The sequence below is a fragment of the Amphiura filiformis genome, chromosome 3 (assembly GCF_039555335.1).
Source record: "Amphiura filiformis chromosome 3, Afil_fr2py, whole genome shotgun sequence".
Lineage (NCBI taxonomy): Eukaryota > Metazoa > Echinodermata > Ophiuroidea > Amphilepidida > Amphiuridae > Amphiura > Amphiura filiformis.
Genome location: NC_092630.1, coordinates 4974932 through 4998491, shown reverse-complemented (window position 1 = coordinate 4998491; position 23560 = coordinate 4974932). Strand labels below are relative to the sequence as shown.

Genomic DNA, 23560 nt, shown 5'->3' with positions numbered 1-23560 from the left:
ACAGCATACAGGTGATCTACCCTTGTAAAGATTTAAGATGAATAACGCTATCATGAGATTCTTTAGTAAAACTGGATCTGGCGATGCGTATACTAATCTTATCTTAGGATAACACAATAGACATGATAGAAAGCCAAAACTATTTCTTTCAGCTAAACGAACAATATTTGCCACCACTTTGTTGTCAAAATCGGAGCAAGTTCAAATTTTACCCCTGTATAACTAACAATGTGCTTAGCATAACTCTGAAACAATAGGTTGTAGATCAACCGTGAAGTCTGTGGCATACGGTATATATTTCCACAAGATAATTGCATTTAACCTCTGTATGACCTAGGGTCACTAGGGTCAAACTCAAAATGACTCCCGATCCTTTAATAAACTACTTACGTGTGGATATTTTTATGCTTAGGCCTCAGTGGCAGTTGAGATTGGATTAAGCACTTCCTTTCTCTTGGCCCAAAGGCTGATAGTAAAATTATTAACTTGATTGTTGGGAGTGGCCTTCTTTTCCTTGTTCTTTGTCTTCAAATCTGTTTCTCACTTCTCTTTCCATACAGGCCAGCATGCTTTTATACAGGCTTTTTAGCCTGGCTTGAGCATTTTGTTTGAGCCTGGTCCCATTAGGCCCAAGCGTGTCTCCACACGGAGCGACCGTTTAAACAAACAAACATACAAACAAACAAAGTACACGATGCTTCTGGTTAGCAGCTGTACTACAAGCTACTACAAACTGATTCTCTCTGTAGCAGCTGTACTACAAGCTACTACAAACTGATTCTCTCTGCAGTCCATGGTAAGGGTAATGCTTTTAACGTCGAAATTAAATCAGCCGTTATTTATCATATAATTAATAGGTCTCCATGTTTACCATAAATAAAAGCTTTTTATCTAATCGATAAGATCAGTAAGTTCAACCTTTACTTCCCAGAATTCAAAGACAGATTTATTATATTTAAGGGTAGACGAGGTATTGTTGGTCGAAGCAACCTAAAAATCGATTTTCATTATCTAGATCAATATATTATTGAAAAATAACACCTTGATGTTTTGCAAAAGTTCATTCTACAAATCGTATACTTTGCAAATTTGCTTAATTTATTGTTGTTTATGAGTTATGTACGTTTTACAAAAGTGTTGTTGTTTCAGCCCTCTTTACAACGTAACTCAAGAACCGCAGCACCTATAAAAGTATATCTGTGATATTTTAATTCTTCTACACGCTCGCTATGAATTGAGCTATGCAGTTTTTGCCAAAGCTCACTACCATTCGTAAGATGCTGTGAACTACCAAATCACAACAGTTTAAAATAATTAATAACCTTAATGAGAATTAAAAAGCAATCTGTTGACAAGGTTGAGGCAAACAACTCAAAAATGCGTGTTTTCATTGACGTTTGACCCAGTCCCGTCACAAACTATCGACTACACATGAACTACTACACATGCTCGTAGAAAACACCCTTTTCGCGTTTGGATGTGTAAAAATCACCCCTTTTATCATGAAATGTTGGGGTCTAAATATATGATAAAATCACAATTATTTTTAATTTAAACCTCTTTTTATACAAACGCAAAGCATAATAATACAATATGTAAAGAAAATTCGAAGAGTTAAAATTGACATACATTATTGCTTATAGGAGTCCCAGCAAACACAAAAACGTTTTAAAAACGTTTTAAATAAGTTATATTTTGGCTTTTGGTTTAAGTAAAAACGTTTTAATAACATTAAAATGTCGGGTTGTATAAAGGTCATGATAACGTTTTAAAACGTTTTGTATGAAAATACACTACAACAATATTTTTTAATGGTTTCAAAATATGTTATTGTAAACTATTTTTAAAAACATTTTTACCAAATATTTTGTCAATACTTAAATAACATTATGTTTAAATATTTGAACCCAGCAAACACAGAAATGTTCTTAAAATGGTTTTTCAAAACCTTTTAATAACATTTAAATGTCGGGTTATATAAAGGTCATGAAAACGTTTTTAAAACGTTATTGCAAATATTTTGGGCAAACATTTTTTGCAAAATATTTTTTCAACCCCAAAATAACATTCTGCTTAGAATATTTTGTATCAAGTTTTCAAGAATGTTTTTGGAATGTTGTTAAAACGATTTTATACCCTTTATATAACCCGACATTTAAACGTTTTCTGTAAAATATTTTTGTTTCCTGAGCAGTAGATTATCAAAAAATGTTTTTTAAGGTTATGAAAACGTTTTATACTCTTAATATACCCTTTATATAACCCGACATTTAAACGTTTTCTGACAACCTTTTATCATTTTTTGCGAATGATGTCGAAAACGTTTTGTGTTTGCTGGGGAGAAGCAGACCTCCGTTGATGCCCCTCGTTCTTGAGCTTTACCGTGTACTGTTTGTGCTCTGTATGATCACTGAAGGACCTGGCCAGTGGCCACCCATCGTATCTAAATGGCCTCGAATGTTATCATGAACGAAATCTAAGGAAAACGAGGGTCTCGGATGGTGCGACCCACTGACCAGAAGATACGTCAACTTACTGGGGAAGAGATGCTGCTTAAAGTACACCTGTCAGTGATGACGAACAGGATCAAAGCCTTTTGCAGGAAGTCCCATTCTTGACGGTCTCGGGAAGGAAAGGAATAGCACCCATTTGAGCAAAACTAATCAATGTTGCTACATGGAATGTGCGTAGCATGTCAGACGGGAAGGTGAAAATAGTAGAGAAGAAGATAACTGCCAAATAAGGGAGCGATCGTTATTTATGGCAGGGGGGGGAATGGGTAAATTTATTGGGGAACACGAAATTTTTTGTGGTCTTGAGGGGGAACCTGAAATTTTAGTTGAACCAGGAGGGGGATTGTTAAATTTTAAATGGAGAAAATTGGGAAAACACGGGGGAACGCGAAAATTTTGAGCGGACGCGAGGGGGGAACGCGAAATTTTTTGTCGATATTTTTGCCAAAACACCCATTCCCCCCCTCTGCCGTAAATAACGATCGGTCCCTAAATCCAGATCAACTTATTGCAGCCAAGTTAACATTTAGACTGAAAACAAAGAAAGGAAGTAGGCCACCAACCAGGTATGATGTTGATAACATCCCGGTTCAGTATGCTGTTGAAGTACAGAAAAAGTTTGAGCAGTTAATGAAAGAGAATGAGGAGGAACAGACACCAAATGAACTGTGGGAGGACATGAAGGAAACAGTCAAGAATATTATAGTCAAGAAATACATCCCGAAGCAAAGGGAGATAAGAGGAACTTCATCGAAAGAAAATGTCGGGAAATGGAGAGATTCAAAAGCAGCCTTTGACATAGCAAAGGAGTTAACAAATATCAATGTGTTAACTAGTTAAAAATGAGTAGATCGTTTTAACAGAGCAGGCAACGAAGGTGTTTACATAATGTGTCGTTTATGCTGTCACATGATGGAAGGAGCAGGAATGGCCCAAAGACTGATGTAAAGCTGTATTTGTTCCATTCCCAAGAAGGGTAACTATAGAGTGTTCCAACCATCGCACCATCAGCTTGATATGTCATGCAAGTAAGATCCTGTTATAATAATCAGGTGAAGACTGAAGCTAAAACTAGAATAGGAGATATATGAGGAACAGGCTGGCTTTCGAGGCGGAAGAGGTATACTAGAAACCAGAAAACCAGATTGTCAACATCAGGAATATAATAAGCGTAAAGATCACAGACTAGGACTTTATATGTGCTTCATTGACTACAGTAAGGCCTTTGACTATGTCAGCCATCCCCAACTGTAGAAGACAATGAGAAGGATGGGATTCCCTGATCAAATTATTGATCTCATTAGTCAACTATATGAGGACCTGGAATCTGCAGTCAAGACAAGTAATGGAGATACCGTTCAAGATTGGAAGCGGGCTGCGACAGGGCTTCATATTATCACCAAACCTGTTTAACATATATTCAGAAGACATCATGAGATAAGCCTTGGACGGGTTTGCTGGAGGAGTCAAATTTGGCGGCAGCGGTATCACAAAACTGTGCTGTGCTGGTCATACCACCTTAATGTGCAGCAGTAGAGAGGAGCTGCTGGCCTATTGAAGTGCATTAAGGAAGCCAGTGAGGAGAAAGGTCTTCTTCTAAATGCCAAGAAGGCTAAAGTAATGGTTATTGAAAGAAATAGAACTGGAGAGGACTTTGTGATAGATGGGCAAAAGGTTTGTGCTCCATACAATGATCCCGGGACATTCTGCTAATAATATTATTTTCTTAAACTTGTGAAGAGATTCATCAGGTTTAAATTTGTAGATAATTATAATTTGGAGTTTTCATATTTCAAAACCAATTTTTTTGACACTGACCTGACAGAGACGAGGGGGGGGGGGGGCTACCATCTTAGTCGCGTGTATGACCCTCTCCTCAAGACCACGCCCCCTGGGGATGGAGCTGTTTTACCAGAGGAAGTATGTCGTCCAAGACATACGAAACTGTCAGGTCAGTGGCAAAGAATTTGGTTTTGAAATATGAAAACTCCAAATTAAAATTAATATTATTTTCTTCTTCTGCTTTCTATCTAATTAGCAAAGATTTGAAAGGAGGATCTGCAAAATACCGCGATTCATTCACATACGTAGCAGGCGGCCATTGTTGAAACGTTTCAACCTGGCGTTTCAACCTCGCTTTCGTTTCCAAATGGCGAATTGTTTTAACCAACGTTGGTTAAAATACTGTCCATGATAGCATTTTTTTAAACCTGCCAATACTGGTTTTGCCATGCATATCTCTTTTTGGATATCTCTGGTCATTCAATAAGTTCTACCTCCTCTCTTATATAACATGAAGACACGGTGGCTCAGTGGTTACGGCCTTGGACTCATAATCTGAGAGCTTGCTCGATGTGCGTTAGTTCGAGTCCCCGTCCCACCACCATGGTGCGCCCTTGGGCAAGGCGCTTTGCCTCGCTTGCCTCACCCCACCCAGGTGTAATGGGAAGCTGTTAGGGGTAGTCACAGTCGTTGTACTGATGAACCCTGCGCCAATTGTAGGCTGCAAACGTGGTTCCGACATATTCTAATAACGGCGGAATAAATGTAAAGCGCTTTGAGGCTGTTTACGGCATAAAGCGCTATATAAATATCTACATTTATTTATTTATGTAGGCCAAGGCCTATAACTTTGGCTCTGTCATGGTAAATTATGCACTTAGCATTTAATAGCGTGATTATACATGTAGGCCTACATTGGAATGTCACCTACAAGTGAGGGCAAGTGTATGCAGGGGCGTCGCTAGACCAATCGGACTGATGTGGGGTATACTACTATATACAATTTTTCCCCTTATAAAATTGTGAATTATAGCTAGTCCCCATTTTTTTTAGCCAGGGCGCCTCAAGAATCCAAAAAGTGTGGGTGTGTGTGTGGGGGTGAGGGGAACTGGGGGATACCAGAAACGGTAAAAAAAATCGAAAAACATTTATACCTCGTATGTAAAAGATGAAAAGTAAAATGTGTTTTAACTTTACTAGACTTATTCACATCGCGTAATAAGATCGTCCTTCATATTCTGAGAGGCTTGTAGACCTGAAAGCAGGGGTAGCGCGAGCACAAAAAATCAAGGGGTCCAATTTAATTTTTCTGGACCCTTTGGTACCTGCAAAACCAACATTTAAGGGGTCCAATGCAGTGGCGTACCGTGGCCGCCCGAACCCCGGGGGGCTGAAGAAAATTCAATTTTGCCGCCCCTTCCTCAACAGCCCGAAAAGGTTGCCCCATTTTTTTTCTCGGTCGTTTGAAAAAGTGAAGAGCCAAAAAAAAAAAAAAAAAAAAAAAAGGGTTTCAGGCGCAAGCGCCCTAAAAGCAGTACATTTTGATGTATAGTAGGCCTACCATTTCTTCTAAATTTTTCCGCCCTTTTGTATTTAGTAATTCTTTTTGCCGCCCCTGTTTTTACCGCCCTTCTTCTTCCGCCGCCCATTCATTTTGGCCGCCCCCTGCTTTTACCCCGGGGGGCTGGCGCCCCCAAAACCCCCACCCCCCTAAAAAAAAATACGCGCATGCAATGATAATTTACGGAGTCCATCTGTCCGAAATTCTAAACTTTTAACTTTTACTAATTTATGCCTCCGTGCATCGTAAAATTAAGGAGTCCATACAGTTTTTATAGGACCCTTTGGTCACTTTCAACTTGTGATTTAAGGAGTCCAAAATGGCCAAAATAAAAAAATAAGGAGTCCCTGGACGCGCAAACTCCTTACATGCGACCACTGCCTGAAAGTAATTAAACTTGAGGATGTTTTCAAGTGTCAAAGATTAGTCTTTGGATTTAAAATAATCAATGAGATTGGGCCTGCTTCTTGTGGTTCTCTGGTTCAAAGAAGTATGTTGGATAATTCTAGGCTGTTGTACCAAACTGCCAAATCTTCATCTTTCTTTAATTCTCTGTTTGTCTCCCTTCCACGCCTTTGGAATGGAATTCCCACTGAACTGCACCATGTTAATAACCTAATTGTATTTTAAGTCTGAATGTAAATCTTTTTATTTGAATATGCTTAAATGATTGTGGTATTACATGCTTTGGCTTATATATTTTCAAATGCTTGAATTTTATGCATTGTTTCAAGATTTCTCGATGGTTTTATTTATATGTAACTTACCGCTATTTCTGTTTACTAATTAACTATGTATATTCATTCATGTGCAGGATGAGTGGGCACTTCTGTGTTTGGACTTTCAGCCCATTCACTCATCCTGAATTATTTGCTTTGGTCATGTGTAATGTAAAGTGTGTAAAATGTACTGTTATTTTGTTATTTTATATGAAACGAAAGCTAACACTTCCCCCTAAAAACACTTTTCGTCAAGTCAAAAAGAGAAAACTACCTATCCACAGTGGCGTAGCCAGGATTTTGAAACCGAGGGGGCACAACTTGTAAATGTACCGACGGAAATATTTTTTGCCGAGGGAAGTTGTGATTTGTTGACCCGAATTTTTTTTTCATGGTTTGAAAAAAAAATTTTCATGGTTTGAAAAGGTGAAGAGCAAAAAAAAAAAAAAAATAGGATATTAGGCGATACCAACAATAAAAACACACACTTTTTATGTATAATTCACATTTTTTCATCATTTTTATACAATTCTCCCCTTTTTTCTGCCACCCTGGGTAACAAATAGTCTATTTTAACCCAATTTTTTTCCACCAACGCCTTCCGTCTACCGACGGCCTTACATGAACCGACGGCCATGCCCCCCCCCCCCCGCTGACTACGCCACTGCCTATCCAAGCAAGCACATTTTTTGACCAAAATGTAGGTTTTAAAACTCAAAACCTCAAGTGTTCCTTACAATATTTGTCAAATTTATGTCATTAAATGAAAAGGCACACTTATATTTTCCAAAGACTGGCGTCACTAGAATGAGCAATGGCCAATTCTCTTTAAATTGCAAATCCTGTGCAAAAAGTTACTATTTTCGCCTGTTTTATAATACGGTTGTAAATTCAATGAACTATGACTTTGCTAAAGAGCGCTTACAAATTGATATGTATCATAGAGTTCGTACTTCAGTACTTCTACCTATAACACTACTGTAAAATGGGGTAACTTCGGCCGGTCAGCGGTGTAACTTTGGTCGGGACGGTCAAATATATATTTTTAAATGGTCATATTTTCGTACAGCAATATTGGTTTTAGTCATATTTGATGTCAATTTGTTAAGAAATATGTTTGAAAGAAATATTAATCGCTCATGTCCAATTGTCCTCGAAATTTACGAAAAAATTGGGATTTGTGACCAAAAATGAGCATTTTTTTACATTTTTTTCAGAAAAAATAAAAATCAATATTTTTGAGCAAGGATGTGTACTTGGTTAATTTTGCAAGAGGTCAAATGTCACAAAAAACAACAACTTGTCCATATACAGCGAAGATCAATTTTTTTTTTTTTTTTTCTTCATGGAATGTAATAGGCCTACTCTGACCAAAGTTGCCCCAAATGCGGGGTAACTTTGGTCAGGCTATTTTTAACCCCTAGGGCACCCTTACAAAATTATTACAAAATCTTTTTCAACTTCAAGGTGTAGAAGGGAACCATATTGTCATAAAAAAGAGTTAATTAGAAATATAATAGGTTTTGATTGGAAGCAGTGGTTTAAAAACTCTGAAAAGTGCCCAAAGTTACCCCATTTTACGGTATTGATGACAAAAGTCGTAAACTCAAGCCATGATGACCAATGACACTCTAGAGCCCTATAATTAAATCTAATGTTATTTTTGTACAACTTGCCCCACTCCCCATATTTAAAGACCCATTCTGATCCCAGCGCAAGTGTAAAAAATTAAAATTGTTTATAAATTGCTTAAAAGTGAAGGATAAGTCATTCAAATTGTCATTTGGTATTTTTGAAATGGCAAATTTGGCAGCAGTACTGACGAAGTTGAAGCCCCATTCAAATACATAGCTAATTTAGATACTGTCAGTAGGCCTATCTAAATTACAGTGCAGTTTTTTATGTGGATTGCGCCCACACCACTCCACGCCATACATAAATTCTGCCCACACCACCTCAATGCCTTCGGCAAAATATTTCCCTAAGTTCAGGTGTGCCATTTGCGCATGCGCGAAAGTAGTTTGATTGACAGATTTCACAGCTGTTTTTGCGACAGTCATAACACTGACAGAAGTATCCAGTTGCGAAAATCGAATTATTTGCCTCATTTTAGCGACGTGCTTGGACTAGTTTGCAATAGTAATATTAGTATTCAATTCACTGAATATTTAGAGAAGCAAATGACATGATGGATAAGGACAGTTTAAGGCCACGGACATCGAATATACCACGAAAACTAGCTCGTTCACGTAGCGTTTTCGTTGTCCCACTGGCCTACTACACGTAGATTGCCTGGCGATCGGAGTGTTATCGTCAGCGCACCTCGGACTACACGAAAACATGACGAGATTTGTCCCATTCACCACTGCATCACACAGATCTGTTGTTCATGCACTGTCATGACTGTACATTCATGATCATTGCAATACAGTATATGTCGTGTATGTGTATACCGTTCTCCTGGCTGAGTATGTTGGGTGTGTTGTTTGTACCTCGACTCTGCAAGGTGAGTTTCTTTTTATAACTCATTAATTTTTTTTAATGCACAAGTAAAACTAAACGACACAACATTAATTTTAACTGGCAGTGAGGATTCGCTATAGTATAGACGAATCCAACGAGCCAAGTCATGGTCAGGATTTGGTCGGCCATTAGGCCAAGTAAAATAAAAAACATGTTTCACGTCCGGGTTTTCGAAAAAAAGGAGGAAGAGGGGTCTTTTTATTTTCTATTTTTTATCTCAAAATTGGTGTAAATAGCCATACTTAGAGCTCAGTGTTTTAGCGTATACAATAATGCCTGGAAAAAGGAGGAGAGTTACACCCCTCAAATGATCACAAAACCTTCCTAACGTGTTTCTTGTATCTTAACAAGGCTATAGAAAGCATCCTAACTTCCTAGACATATATTTTGAAAAGTTATAACCGAATTTCAAAAAATAAAAATATATTTGAAGAAACCTCAAAAAAGGAAGCGGGAGGGGACGTGAAACATGTTTATTTTTTTTATTTGGCCTTATTAGGGTCCCTGCATGCACCAAACAGGTGTTGTGAGTGCCCAATTGGGTGGATTAAACCCGCTTAAAATTTGATGTGAGATTCTTTTGTGTTGTAAACTGTCATCATTCTTTTGTCTGTGTGTAACACGGGTGGTAAAATGCAGTTTAAAATATCCTTCAAGGGCGCATCATTTCACATTTTAGGTGAGATAGTTTGGTCCCCGTCGCGGCTATGGCTGCCATTAAGGTGCAGGAATGCGTGAAATTTGATTCGCCTATAGGAAAATATGATTTTGACTTCATCTTCAGTCTCAATCCCAACCCACAGCAAGTGAGCAAACATAAAGTCTTGATTTTTGCAGAGTATGTAGGCCTACTATATGTTTACAAAGCAATCGTGTAAAAACAGAATTTTGAAAAATATTCAGGGCTTTCCCTTAGCAAATGTTACAATGGCTTTAATTACAATGTCATACTGTATTGTCTTTCCAGAAACTGGCACACGAAAGGTCCATTCTGCAAGGCATATCTTCCATAAATCTGAACTATAAACACACGCTGAAGCAAAGCACCTGCAACCTAACAGCACAGCTTTCCTTATTGAGGAGGATGTAAGTAATTTCATTTACAAAGTTGTAGCCAAGGGGTGCAGCACACCACACAAAATGCCAATACCTTATTCCTATGTGTTCCTATATTTAATTCTCAGGCACGACAGGTATATATGAAATGAAAGTGCCCCTCTGACAAAAAAAAAATAAAAGAGAAAATCAGAAGGGCAAAAGAAAAGAAAAGGGACAAGGAACCCTTTTCTACCAAAATTAACCTGATCATGACCGAAAATAGTGTAAAATACTGAAATTTTTGCGTATACGTCCCAATTAAGCCTTTTTAGAAGCTCAAAGACATACAACCTCTCTATGTATAATTGTATGATGCAACTTTTTTTTTTTTTCTTAGTTTTTTTTGTACCACCTAAGTTTTATTTTGCCCTCCTTACTAAAAAAGATGGCTATGCCCATGAAACTATGCACGACTAGTAGACTTAGTAAATTACAGATTAGTGCTTTAAATCTGTCTCCGCTCTCACAGTTCATAAAAAAAAATTAAAATTGCAAAATGATTGCAAGTGACTACTTTTGACTTTATGACCTTTGACCTCACACCTATTGAAATAGCATATCATGACTCTGCTACAATAATTTATCATTTTGGAAGGAAAATCTAAAAATTTAAAAAGATAGTACATTAAGGCTTTAAGGAGTACTACACCCTGGCCAATTTTGTGCTTATTTTTTGCATTTTTTCATAAAAATTATAGCACATTGGTGACAAGTAAGATATGTATAGGGCAAGGACTCCCAACTACTGTACTGAAAATTCAGCAACTCAAAGCAAGTAGTTATTGATTTTTTGATCAAATATTGGTTTTCCCTCATTTTTGACTGTAACTCCACAACTGTTGTCTGTGCTGATATAAAATTTCCAGTGCAGTAGTTGTAGTCCTTGCCCCTATAATATACATATCTTACTTGTCCCCAATGCCCTATAATTTTGAGAAAAATGCACAAATAGGGCACAAAATTGGGCAGAAATGTAGTACTATAAACACACAAACAACCTAGATACCATAATCCTGATAATAATGTGTAATAATTAATCATTGGCTATTATTTTATTTTATTCCAATTTCCAGGTGCAGCAGTACTACTGAGGATACTGGTTTCGTGAAAGACAAAGAGGATGATGGTTTGGAAGTCAACAGCTGGCATCTGTTATCTGTCGCATCACTCGCTAGCCGCATTTATAGGGCTTTTTAAACACACTATATCCGAGAACTGCTAAAACCCACTAACCGCTCCACCCAAAAGGGGGAATTAGCAGTCTGGGTTTAGCAGTTCTCTGGATATAGCCAGGTTTTACGATATAGCATGGTTTTGGACCACCACAGTCAAAAGGCCGTAGTAGGGCTATCACTCGCATGCATTGAAAACTTTCCCAACATTATGTCAACAATTAAATTTTTTGAAGAAAATCTTTTCTGGAGAGTGAACATTTGATGAGAACTTAAATACTTGCATAGTAATTTATGTGGTGCATAAACTAACTAGTAAATGTTTGCTCCAATTATTAAAATAATAAGGACCTCAACAAATGACTCTGACATCATGTGATGTAATCGTAATGCATAGTTCCTTACAGGCTGTAAAAGTTGCATGGAATTATTGGAAATGTTCTAGGCACTTTTCTTTGGTTTGCCTCAAATTCAGCAGTGACGTCAATGTCTTTTCATGGCTGCGCCACACGACCACCCTTTTTTGCTACACAATTAACTATACGCACACGATTCAATACGGCGCCCACCAAAATAAGCACCTACGTCACTACTGAACTTGAGGGGAACCAATGTATAGCCAAGGTTCCCTAGTCCAAAAATACGGATCGCTAGTCCGAAAAAAATAGGAAATGGTTCACAAGTCCAAAAATAAATAAGGTTTACAAGACCTTAGCAATGGAAAATCTGCAGCCATTAGGACTAGCGCCCATTTTTTTCTTGGACTAGTGACATTTATGACTAGCGCACCTTAGGATTAGCGGATGCAGGATAGAGTAATTGTAGACCAAATTGTTTAGTAGCTGCTACTGGTTTACCTTCATCCCCGTAAATATGATGAGTATCCAGTCCACTAATCAAGGGTTTAGGACCAGAAGGCCTAACTGCAATAGCTGCCCCATAGACATTTTGATAATTTATCTAAAATATGACACTTGGCAGCTATTGCAGATAAGGCCTCGTTAATGTCTGTTATTTATTAAATAAATAAAAGAAGACCCTACATGTAAACCCTTAACATAAAACTAAAATAAAAGAAGGTCCTACATGTAAACCCTTGACTTATAAATGCTTTTAAAGGAGTGTAAGTGTTCATAGTTTATTATTGGCAGACACTGTTTCTTTTATGAAAGCTGTGACTGTGCATCAATGCATTCACACCCAAAGCCTTCAGGAAAGACTAGCCGATGTCAGTCAATGCTACAATGTAGTCTTTTGTGAAGGCACCATATTAACACACAAGCTGGACTCGAATTTCAGTCAGGGCCATTGCCTGCAGTTTTTCAGTTTTGGCCTTTGTGCCCCTGATCTTTGTTAACTTCAAGGTGTTCTTCATTCCTCTTGACAAGTGGTGCCAAATGGCCTTGACAAAGGGTCCCCCCAAATGAAGGTCTGAACAAAAGCCTTCTCAAAAGACTAGTGGCTGCCAATAGACTGTAAATAAATGGTCTTTTGCACTCATTATCTCATACTTCATTACTAAATGTATTTTTACACCTATTTCTCTGGTACATAATTATTAGAAAGACAAGAGTTCATGAAATAAACAAAAATGCATGGTGAATATGTAGCTTTGATCATTGTTTTAATTTATTTTGAGATCTGTAAGGAAGTGAAAAATAAAAGCACTATTTTTTTCATTAAAAAGTATGAAGAAGGAAGTCCAACAAACCAAAACAGTTGAACACACCTACTTAATAGATAATAAATGATGGGGATTTTTTTACTACATGTATCCTCTATTGTGTGATGGAAGATATCCAATAAAAAGTCTGCACAAAAAGTAACACAGCTGAAATATGCCTATAAGTTCAGAACTAGTAATCGTTTCCACAATATTTCTACATAGAAAGAAGGATGATTTATTTACGCTCATTTGATACCCCATTTGTGAAATGTCGTTCAATACTGATATCACAGTACATAGTGCTTTTAAAGAAAAACCACAAATTTAAAAGTTGCCATTTGCAGCAATCAATGGTTTCAATCAATGACTTCATATCAATACAAATAACCGCAACTTTCAATTCGGTATTTTTCTTTAAAAACACTGCTGTGTTGTTATTATTGAACGAGATTGGACTAATGGGGTATCAAAATGCTTCTTTTCTATGTTGAAATATTGTGAACACAATTATTAGTTCAAACGCTACAGGCATGTTTATAACAGCTGCGTTACTTTTTGTGCAGTCTTTATTTTTATAATACAATTCAGCATATTCCCTCTAAGTGATTGTGGTCTGGGACAAATCCAAAATTGGATCTAATCTATTAGAAATATTCAATCTAGAATTCAATCTTATTTGATTTTTAATCTAAAAAACATTTGGATGGATTTTTAAAAATCTAATTTGAATACATCTAATTTGATTTTAATCTAAGGGGTTAAAAATCAATCTAAGCAATTTTAATCCCATATATTAAAATTGAATTAGATTGAATTCTAATCTATTGGATTGAATATTTCTAATAGATCTTAATAAATTTTCACACATTCTGTTACACCTAATTTATGAGTCCCGACTTTCAACACAAGTATTGTTCTTCAATTAGTGAGATTGAAGTGCGTTTCTGAATCCGGTCATTATTTCAGTCCTTTTTAATATTTCATTTGTTCCATGACTTCCATCTGCCTCCGCTGCAAAATGTGACATGAAATGGCTCACAGTGGCATTGGTTAATGGTGTCTGGCAGTTGGTTGTTACTTGTACAGTGTAGCTCTGACCTTTTAGTAGGCCTGAAAAAGAAAAAGAGGATTTTAGAAAATTTGTCAGGGTAAAGCTGGGACAGTGGCACAATCCCCCGCATGGGGCTGTTACAGCGGCTTGGTTTGAAATCCTTGCCCACCCACTTCCCCCAAATGAGCACATGCATCTGTATTCCCCAGCCCCCCCTTGGCGGTGGTGGCAGATTTACCCCCAGCTAGCTGTTCCCTAAAAAACTTCCCTTGATTGCAATGAAAGTGTAGTTTTGCCACTGGTGCCCCCAATCCCCCCTCCACCATCGGTTTCACACCACAGGGTTCATTTATGTGCCATATTAGGGGCTGTGCAATAATTATTGGGGGTAATAAAATGTCCGAACGACCCACCAAAAATAGCTTGCCCCCCTCTCAGCCTGCAAAATAATCGCTTTCCTCCCTCTTTTGGCCTGCCAAAAATCTTTGCCCCCAACACATGTCAAATTTTTGGGATCCCAATTTGCAAACCTTAAAAGGTCTAGATATGTTATGAGCATAGCGAGCATGAAAATTTGCATATTTCAGCGTTTCCATACTGTTTTCCTAAGCCTTTTAGAGCATTTTATTTAAAAGGCACCCCATGAATGTGTGCCAAAATTGCTTGCCCCCCCTCGGATCGCTTGCTTGCCCCCCAATTTTACCCTCCTTCCAGGGCTCATAATTATTGCACAGCTGAGCCCCTTATAGGTATAAGGGGGCTATCATTTTCTTCAGAAGGGGGGTCATGAATATACTGGGGGGGTCATAGAATTTTAAGACCAAAAATAGGGGGTTATAATTTTGTAGCAATCAAAAAATAGGGGGTTATAGAATTATTAAGGGCTGGCGACTGGTGTAACTTTTCTTACACTTTTTTTGAACAAAATGTGCACACAATCTTTATACAATGCAAGATTTTTGCGCTCTCCGTGCGCCTTTCTTTACGCTTATGGTCAAAAAAAAAATTTTAACGCGTTTAGTGTACTCCGCTCTAAAATTTTGACAGAAGGGGGGGTCCTAAAATTTTTGACCCACGATAGGGGGGTCGTAACAATTTTAGCCCGCGATCCGCGATGGAGGGAGGTCATAAAAAATTGACTTCAGTCACCGACATATTCATGACCCCCTGCCGAAGAAAATTACATCCCCTGAAAGGTGAATTCAGTCAAATTTTGCCATCAAACACTGCATCATTTTATATCAAATTAAACTCCTTGATTATAAAGAAAGCCAAAACTGAAAATCGTTTTGTCATAGCACTTTCCGTAGCAAAATTACATCTTGTCACAGATTGACTTTCATGATATCATCAAAACATTCAGCCAACATTAGAAGCTTCAATTGGCAAAACAAATCTGGAACTCGGCTCATGATGGAATTTCCGGCTCATGACAGAGCAGCTTTTCTACGGTGCGGAACTGCTATCAAAATCCTCTAAAATTCCATGTGCGATTCTCTCATTACAAAAATAAATCATATATTTGGGTCAAGTGAAGTATTGACAACATATTCATATAGGTTTCCTTGACCGATCTTTTCTTTACGAGGAAAATTTACAAAATATTGTTGTATTTTAGCCTAGTCGTAAGAGATTCCCATTGAGTTTACATGTACGAACCTGTTATTCCCACCTAGACCATGCCAAAAACATGCCCACATTTCAACTCGATTATCTACCAAACTGGTCATAGATCTCCTACAATTTTTGATATGACATAAATGAAAGTGTTACTTACCTAATGTATCCATTTTCAGTCGAGATCTATGACTGGAATTCCTGTAATTCGTTGCCAAATATTGGTATTTTCCTCATTTTGCACCACAAACCAATGGAAAAAGTTACTTCCGGGTTGCCGAGAAGGCAGGGAAAGTAGGCGGGGCTTGTGAGAAAAACTTCTAGAATCGTTTGAGTCGGGACGGTAGAAACACCGAGTGCATTAAAATATACGAACCCAATGTGGTGGTGTGAATTCTGCCAGTCACATTTCCCCAATATGAAATTTTTTTAAAGTAAAATTTCAATTTTAATTTTACTTCATTAAAGTTTGGCGGAGGCGGGGTTCGAACTCACGGCGGCGGACTGCTTTGGACACACTATAAACCCATCAGCGCCTTAGACCACTCGGCTACTTGTCTTGTTGGAATTCATTTGGAACTTATTCGAAGATATAATCGCAACTTCAACATAGGCCTACCACGTGACAAGCAAAGGCAGAAAACGTACCATATTTTGGAATTATATTTCAAATAAAAACATTTATGTGTATTATTAGCGCTCAATTGTGGTTAACTGCGTGTTTTATACAAAAAAAATCAACGATAAGCATGATAACTGGGCGTCTATATGGACAATACATTATATCGATTTTGACACGTGCTTGTGTCTCAGTACATTTCAATTCCGTGGTCAGTAAAATATAGAGAAAAACCTACCATTTTTCTTGTATACACGTTCGATGTTTTTATCAATTACATAAAAAATCCATTTTAGACCCCAAATGTTTCTTCGGGAAATAAAAGATTAGAATACCATAAAAACGAAACAGTAATCTTTTGCCGGGTCTAATGTTATTTATACATAGATTTTTAACGTTTTTTCTATCCTTATTCTTGCTCAATTAAAAAAATATTTTGGCGTATATAAAATTTAAATAAAATTCTCTGCTTCATAAACGACCTCAAATATGCCACAATTGGGTATCATGAATAGTTATATGTGATGTGCAGTTAATATTCATATTTTCTTTTATACAGAGGATGCTTCAGTTTTGACAGGAAAAATATTTTCTTGAAAACCCTCTCACTCGGTTATTTCAAAACAGTAACCACGCTTCCCTAGAATGTGCAATAATTTAGCATTAAAATTTTTCTTATTCTAACAGCAAGCGTTTCTAGAATGAATTATGGCGAAATGTGGTGTAGATTGCGCCCTTAGTCTCATAATTTACTTATTTGGAAACGTTATAGCTAAAATGCCTAGTATAAATGGTACATTTTGGTATCGTCCTCTTTCCTTTTCGCCAAGTCATTCGAGTTGACGCTATTAAGGTTATTATTATTATTTTAAACTTTTGTGATTTGGTAGTTCACAGCATCTTACGAAATCGGAAAGGTAGTGAGCTTTGGCAAAAACTGCATTGCTCAATTCATAGCGAGCGTGTAGAAGAATTAAAATATCACAGATGTACTTTCGGAGTTTTATAGGCCTAGTCGCTGTGGTTCTTGAGTTACGTTGTAAAGAGGGCTGAAAGTTGAAACAACAACACTTTTGTAAAACGTACATAACTCATTAACAACAATAAATTAAGCAAGTTTGCAAAGTATACGATTCGTAGAATGAACTTTTGCAAAACATCAAGGTGTTAATTTTCAATAATATTGATCTAGATAATGGAAATCGATTTTTAGGTTGCTTCGACCAACAATACCTCGTCTACCCTTAAGGGGCTGTGCAATAATTATGAGCCCTGGGGAGGGTAAAATTTGGGAGGGCAAGAAATTTTTGGCGAGCCAAAGGGGGGGGGCAAGCAATTTTTGGCAAGCCGAGGGAGGGGGGGGGCAAGCGATTTTTGGCACACACCCTGCACACATTCATGTGGCGCCTTTTTAAACGCTCTAAAAAGGCTCAGGAAAACAGTACGGAAATGCTTAAATATGCAAATTTTCCTGTTCGCTTCGCTCGCAACATAGGCCTACATCTAGACCTTTAAGGTTTGCAAATTGGGATCCTAAAAATTTGGCATGTTCAAAGGGGGGGGGCAAAGATTTTTTGGCGGGCCGAGACGGTGCCAAGCGATTTTTGGCGGGCCGGGAAGGGGGGGCAAGCGATTTTTGGCGAGCCGTTTGGAAATTTTACCCCCCCGAGACTCATAATTATTGCACAGCCCCTAATTAGTATCATGACAATGGCAATTAAGCAACATTATTCAAAAATGGCGACATTGATTTATAGCTCTAAAATGAAACAGATTAGAATATAATGACTGGTACTAGCCTACGATGCTAAAACTGATGCCAATCAAACAATAATCTGCGCATGCGTAGGTGGGATAACCTATGCAATTACATAATATGCTGGAAAACAAAAATCAGCGTGTGATATAATTTGTAGGCCTATACATGTGTTGTCTGAAAGGTACAGTGTTTATGCGATAGGGAAATGCCACACTGTTAGTGGTTCTTTGCATCCCTGCGGGGTAAACTAGTTGAATATCCACATATTTTCGCGGTTAGTGGTTTAACGCCCCGTAACCACACCATGCAGCCCATACCTCATCCAGCTATTTTACTTATCAAAATACTAGTTTCTATTATTCTATGGGTAAACTATTCATTAACGTTTAATAGCTGAACCTATATAGTTCAGCATAGGCTTTCAAAGATTTGAACAGGGCATATTTTTTACCGATAAATTTTGCATCACAAAATACATTTACATGATGTCCCGGCATGATGTTTATTTAAAGTAGGTATATGAGGCTAGATTGCGTTGTGTTCAGTTTATAAGACAGATTTATTGCCATTATTTCCTCTTAGGCCCCTAATTATCAAAAGAAAAATAAATGTATTTGAATTAAAAACTCCATCAGGCTTCGAACCCACAACCTTTGGATCCATTACACCAAGATAAACCTCATTCAAAACAGCTCAACTATGTTAAATCAGGGATGTGTCTCATATCCCTGGTTAAATCCATAAACATATGTTTCTGATTTCCTGTGCGATATCGCAATGTGCTGTGATGAAATAGGTATTATAATTTCAGTTGGATGCACCATTACAAAGCAAACGCACATTTACAATACTGAGGTGGCCTTTGTTTCCGAAATGAGAACAAAAGTCTGCATATTGTTATCCAGCCATGTTGATGGTACAACTCATGTCAAACTTGTCACATGTATAATTGTGATCGTATCACACAAGTAAATGAGAAACATGTCGTTTTAGACTTAACACGGTTTGGAAAAAGGTTTTCCATTTTTAGATGACCATAGAGGGAAAGAATTGAAGGTTTTTTTACAGCTTCTATGGCGAAAATTGATCGAACCGATCACACGATGGTGCTCGCTCGAAGTTGGAGCTATCTCGAGTCAGCTGTTGAGCACAATTTGCCATTAAAATTACACGTCCGACTGTTATGAAATTTTGGAAGACTCTCTTCGGAAAAACAGCTCGACAACAGCTTTCCCGTGACATTTTTTACTTCAAATTGTAGTATGTTAAGGATGAACATTATACTTGAATAACTTGATTCACATGTGAGCCTCTATGGCTATTATATATTGGGTGAAGGGTTTTCCCTCCAGCCCACTAACTAGTCTATGATTGCTATAATACCTACAGTACAGGTCAATCCCCAATTGGAGCGCTGTGTGTGCACTGAATAGGAAAAACGGACAGTAACTGCATAATGGCGTTTGTTCATCATACTTATTACCCGAAAGACCCTAAAATTAGGCCCCACCTGGAGTTTTTTTTTTTTTTTAATTTGCAATATCAATCAATCAATCAATCAATCAATCAATCAATCAATCAATAAATAGTTAATTAAATAGTTAATTAAATTTTTAAAAAGGAAGAAAAAGTTCCAAGGCCTTTATCATGTTTATCAAACGCCATTTACAGCTTTAAAAGTATTTTTAAAAATCCTGCGGCCTTATTGCGAAACGCCGGCGGTATATAGAGACAATTTAATAAATGTGTATATATCAGCCATTTACGCAATTCCTGCATAGGCATAGGCCAAAGTTCCGCCAAACGATTAATGAACGGCGGATTTCAATAGATTTGAAGTGGAAGTCTTTTTCGGGTAAATAAACCTAGTCACATTGCTAAATATCACTTATTCTTTTTCATTAACTTACTGTTATTTATTTTTTATTTTTTAAACTTTGGGAAAACCCCGGGGAAAACACGACCAAGTTTTTTAATTCCAAAGGAAGCGGACCCGTTTTCGAAGGGACGAAGTTGTATTAGCCACAGTTTACACACGGGTTTACACTAATGAACATATATCGTCTCCATTTAAGTTCAAACGCACCAATCATGAAAGTGATGCCAACACCTCGACTTATGCGCCGAATTGGGCTACTTGCTGGCCTCGCCTCAGAAAATCATGCGGCTACTTGCCAAAACAGAGGATGATTTAAGCACTTCCCAGCAAGTCTTGCGGTTAGCACAGCTGTGTGAGTGAACACGACACCACTGCCCGCCCACTGCATACACACGTGCATGGTTAAATTTGAATTTGGACAGATATATTTACAGTAAAAACACCTTCTAGAGGTTGGTCGATTTCACATTTTATGTTATATACAGGAGGTGTGAATTATCCTTCATGCATACATCACTTTAGATCTGAAATCGACCAAGAAATAATGACACACGGGCAATTCTAAAACAACATCTTTTGCACAGAGTTCAATGGGATTTGAAAAGTAAAGTGGCAGTTGAAACTCTAGTGATAACACTTTTACAGTGCATGATGGGGCTTCCTTAAATCATCCTCTGTTGCCAAAATTGACTAGTTTTGTAAAGCGGCATTAAATTCACTGGCGGAAGGGGGATGCACATGCAGGTCTTTGGGGACCCAAATTTAAAGCTGAAATTGTCTTATCATGAAATGCGAGTAGACAGTGGCGGCACCAGGAATTTGTTTTTTTTGGGGGGGGGCGGGCATTAGGGTGGCAAACTTGGTGCATTTCAGGGGGGCAAAATCAACAAAATCGCGTAAAATTGGAAATGTACGTAGTCGTAGTTTTTGGGTTTTCCTCAAAGTGGGGGGCAAGAAAATATTTGGGGACAAATACCGTAATTCTCAGCAAAGATTTTCAAATATTTGTTAATAAATAAGTATAACTCCTCAAAATTGCCCGCCACATCAAGGTAGTGTTGGTCTCAAGCATCTCCCGCAGCTCAAACCAAATGAAACTCCAATATTGAGCACTGAAATTTTAACATAGGCCTACATATTTGCAAATGGGTAAGTCACCATTCGGTAATCATACGCCACCGTGGATTTAGTGCTGCAATAAAGATGTAGTATAGTAAGTGTCCCATATACCCCACTGTCCGACTTACCCGATCTTACCCTATTGTCTGAAAAAAAAACCCAGAAAAAATGTGAGGAATGAACAGGGGTCATTTTAGAGCTAGCTGAACTTCAAAATCAGGGTCTCTCGGCTCTATTTTGGTAAATTTAGGACTTTTAGGGGTCTTTCGCCCGGAGCCTCAGGTCTTTCGGAGCTCTGCGAAATCCAAAAAGGGGACCTTTCCGGATGAGAATTGAGAAAAGGCCTACCCTGCCCATATCATTTGTGGGGCCCCGAAATAATTGCAGGCTATGATGTTCTTTTTAATAGCCCCAAAACACCATGTTTTGAACCAAAATATGGTAAAATTGCATATTAAATTCGTGAAATTCATGCTTTTTTGGGCTGATTGAGAGTCATTCACCGCGGCCTGCGAGCCAATTTGCCGCGCCTTGTTTTGGCAACACTGTCAATCAATTATTAATTTATCGGCATGATAGCGACAGACAGGTACGTACGGCCATTCAATGTACACAAATTTGCACGATTACGACACGTAAATCGTTGCTAAAAAGCTCTACAAAGGTTAGCGATCAGTTTTACACTTGCAGTTTGCAATAGGTCGGTGTTAAATCTTCATGACTTGATACCAGCCACGGAAAACGTAATCTTAGAAGTGACTTTTCCAGCGTAAAACATGGGGACATTTATAGGGCACGCTGCGCCTGGTTCATTCTTCATCATATTTGCAATATGGTGGATGATCCAATATGCTTACATACAAATTGCATTGGACAACGGAAGATTACGTCCACGCAATAAACTCCTCCGAATTCTGCAACGATTCCCATGTGAAGGTATTGCGGTGACTTTTTTCGCTTTTGTTGGCTTTATTGGTGAGCAAATGTATCCTGTACCGAAGTGGGCAGTGATTGGGAGTGATGGCCAGTTTCAACATCCCAACGAATGGCAGCACTGTACAATGTATACCTACTTTGGGCTCTATGGATTCACCAGTATCTTATCCCAATCTTGTCTACCAGCTGCTAAAAACTTTGTCCAATTAATAGGCACTCTCGCGTTTGCAATTGAAGGGTTACTTTTCTACTTTCACACGCACGGACGTGAACCGTTAGATGTGCACATCCACACGTTACTCGTCGTAGCCATAATGGGATGCATGTTGTCAGCGCTAGCGGAAACTTTCAAACCTAACGAGGCGAGATTTAAAATAATGCGGTTTACTTTCACTCTCTTGCAAGGGACGTGGTTCTGGCAAGTTGCAATCATCCTGTATGCTCCCCGTCTGGTGATCCCTGGGAGCAGGACAATCACAAGAACATGAGGTGTGTTACGGTGTATTTCGCGTGGCATTTATTGATTGATATGACGATAATGTTTGCAATTTATGGGATTGTGAATATGATTGTAAGGGCTACTGGCAATGCTGCCGTCAAATATTCGCACATGCATGGAGCTGGCGCTGGTAACCATGACGACGGAATGGAGGTCAAGATGGGGTTACTTAGTAAAGAAACGTCAAACCACATTGGAGACGATGATGATGATGACAGTGAATTGGGATGAAGTTGAAGTAAACAAGTGAAGTAGCTGAGTGACATCTCAAACCAGACTCTTTCTGATATTACATCTCTCATATTTCAAATTATTGAATTATTAGCTTGGCTTGGCATACACTACAGTGATGATCACACATGTATGAATCTGACCCCTGGGTAAAAACCCAACAAATTCAAAAGACGGTACCGTACCGACTTCATTCAGTGCCATAGTTCAACTCCTCCCATGCCGCTTTTAAAGCCATAATATGTTATTTGCTCCCAGGCCCGTAACCAGCATTTATTTGGGGGCTGATTTTGAAAAAGTGGACATTTTTCAAAATTTGGACCTTTTTTTTGACGGGGGGGACTTTGAAAAAGTGGGGCCACCCCAGCCCCCTGGTTACGGGCCTGTTTACTCCACAGCAAAGCCCTCAATTTGTGTTTTTCAACTTTTTGCATGATTGTACCATGACTAAGCCTGAAATGCTTTAAAATTATACAGTAAAATTAAAATTTTTATCAAAAATCCAGAGATCTCCAGTTTTATTAGTACTACAGATTGAATGATAAACGCGTCTCAAACATGTACAAATGTATCATGTGAATCAGTGATATATAAACTGTGTGTATATCGCTATTCGTCAATCGTCCTAGCTGCATGCAACTCAATATTAATGATCGGCTAGCTAATAAACATGCTTTTAACGATAATTGTAGGCGCCGAAATAAAATAGCAATTTTTTTTGTTATTACCGGTACCTTACTTGTGGGCTCAAAATTAAAAGGGGACATTAAAAGTGATTGAACACATGTAAGAATCTATTCTCTATTGAAACCATAT

General features: G+C 38.1%; 1 protein-coding gene and 1 long non-coding RNA gene across 2 annotated transcripts; both read left to right on the top strand.

Moving 5' to 3' along the window:
- The first annotated feature begins 8619 nt into the window (after nucleotides 1–8619).
- LOC140147915 (uncharacterized) lies at nucleotides 8620–12977 on the top strand. The gene is made up of 3 exons (XR_011858415.1): nucleotides 8620–9081; nucleotides 10066–10184; nucleotides 11270–12977. It is a non-coding gene; the product is annotated as an uncharacterized lncRNA (long non-coding RNA).
- An 8677-nt stretch (nucleotides 12978–21654) lies between these two features.
- LOC140147914 (transmembrane protein 45B-like) lies at nucleotides 21655–23077 on the top strand. Its single transcript, XM_072169710.1, is given in 2 exon segments — nucleotides 21655–22452; nucleotides 22455–23077. Coding segments are annotated over 2 exon segments (888 nt in total). The 5' UTR covers nucleotides 21655–21854; the 3' UTR covers nucleotides 22745–23077.
- The last annotated feature ends 483 nt before the right edge of the window (nucleotides 23078–23560 follow it).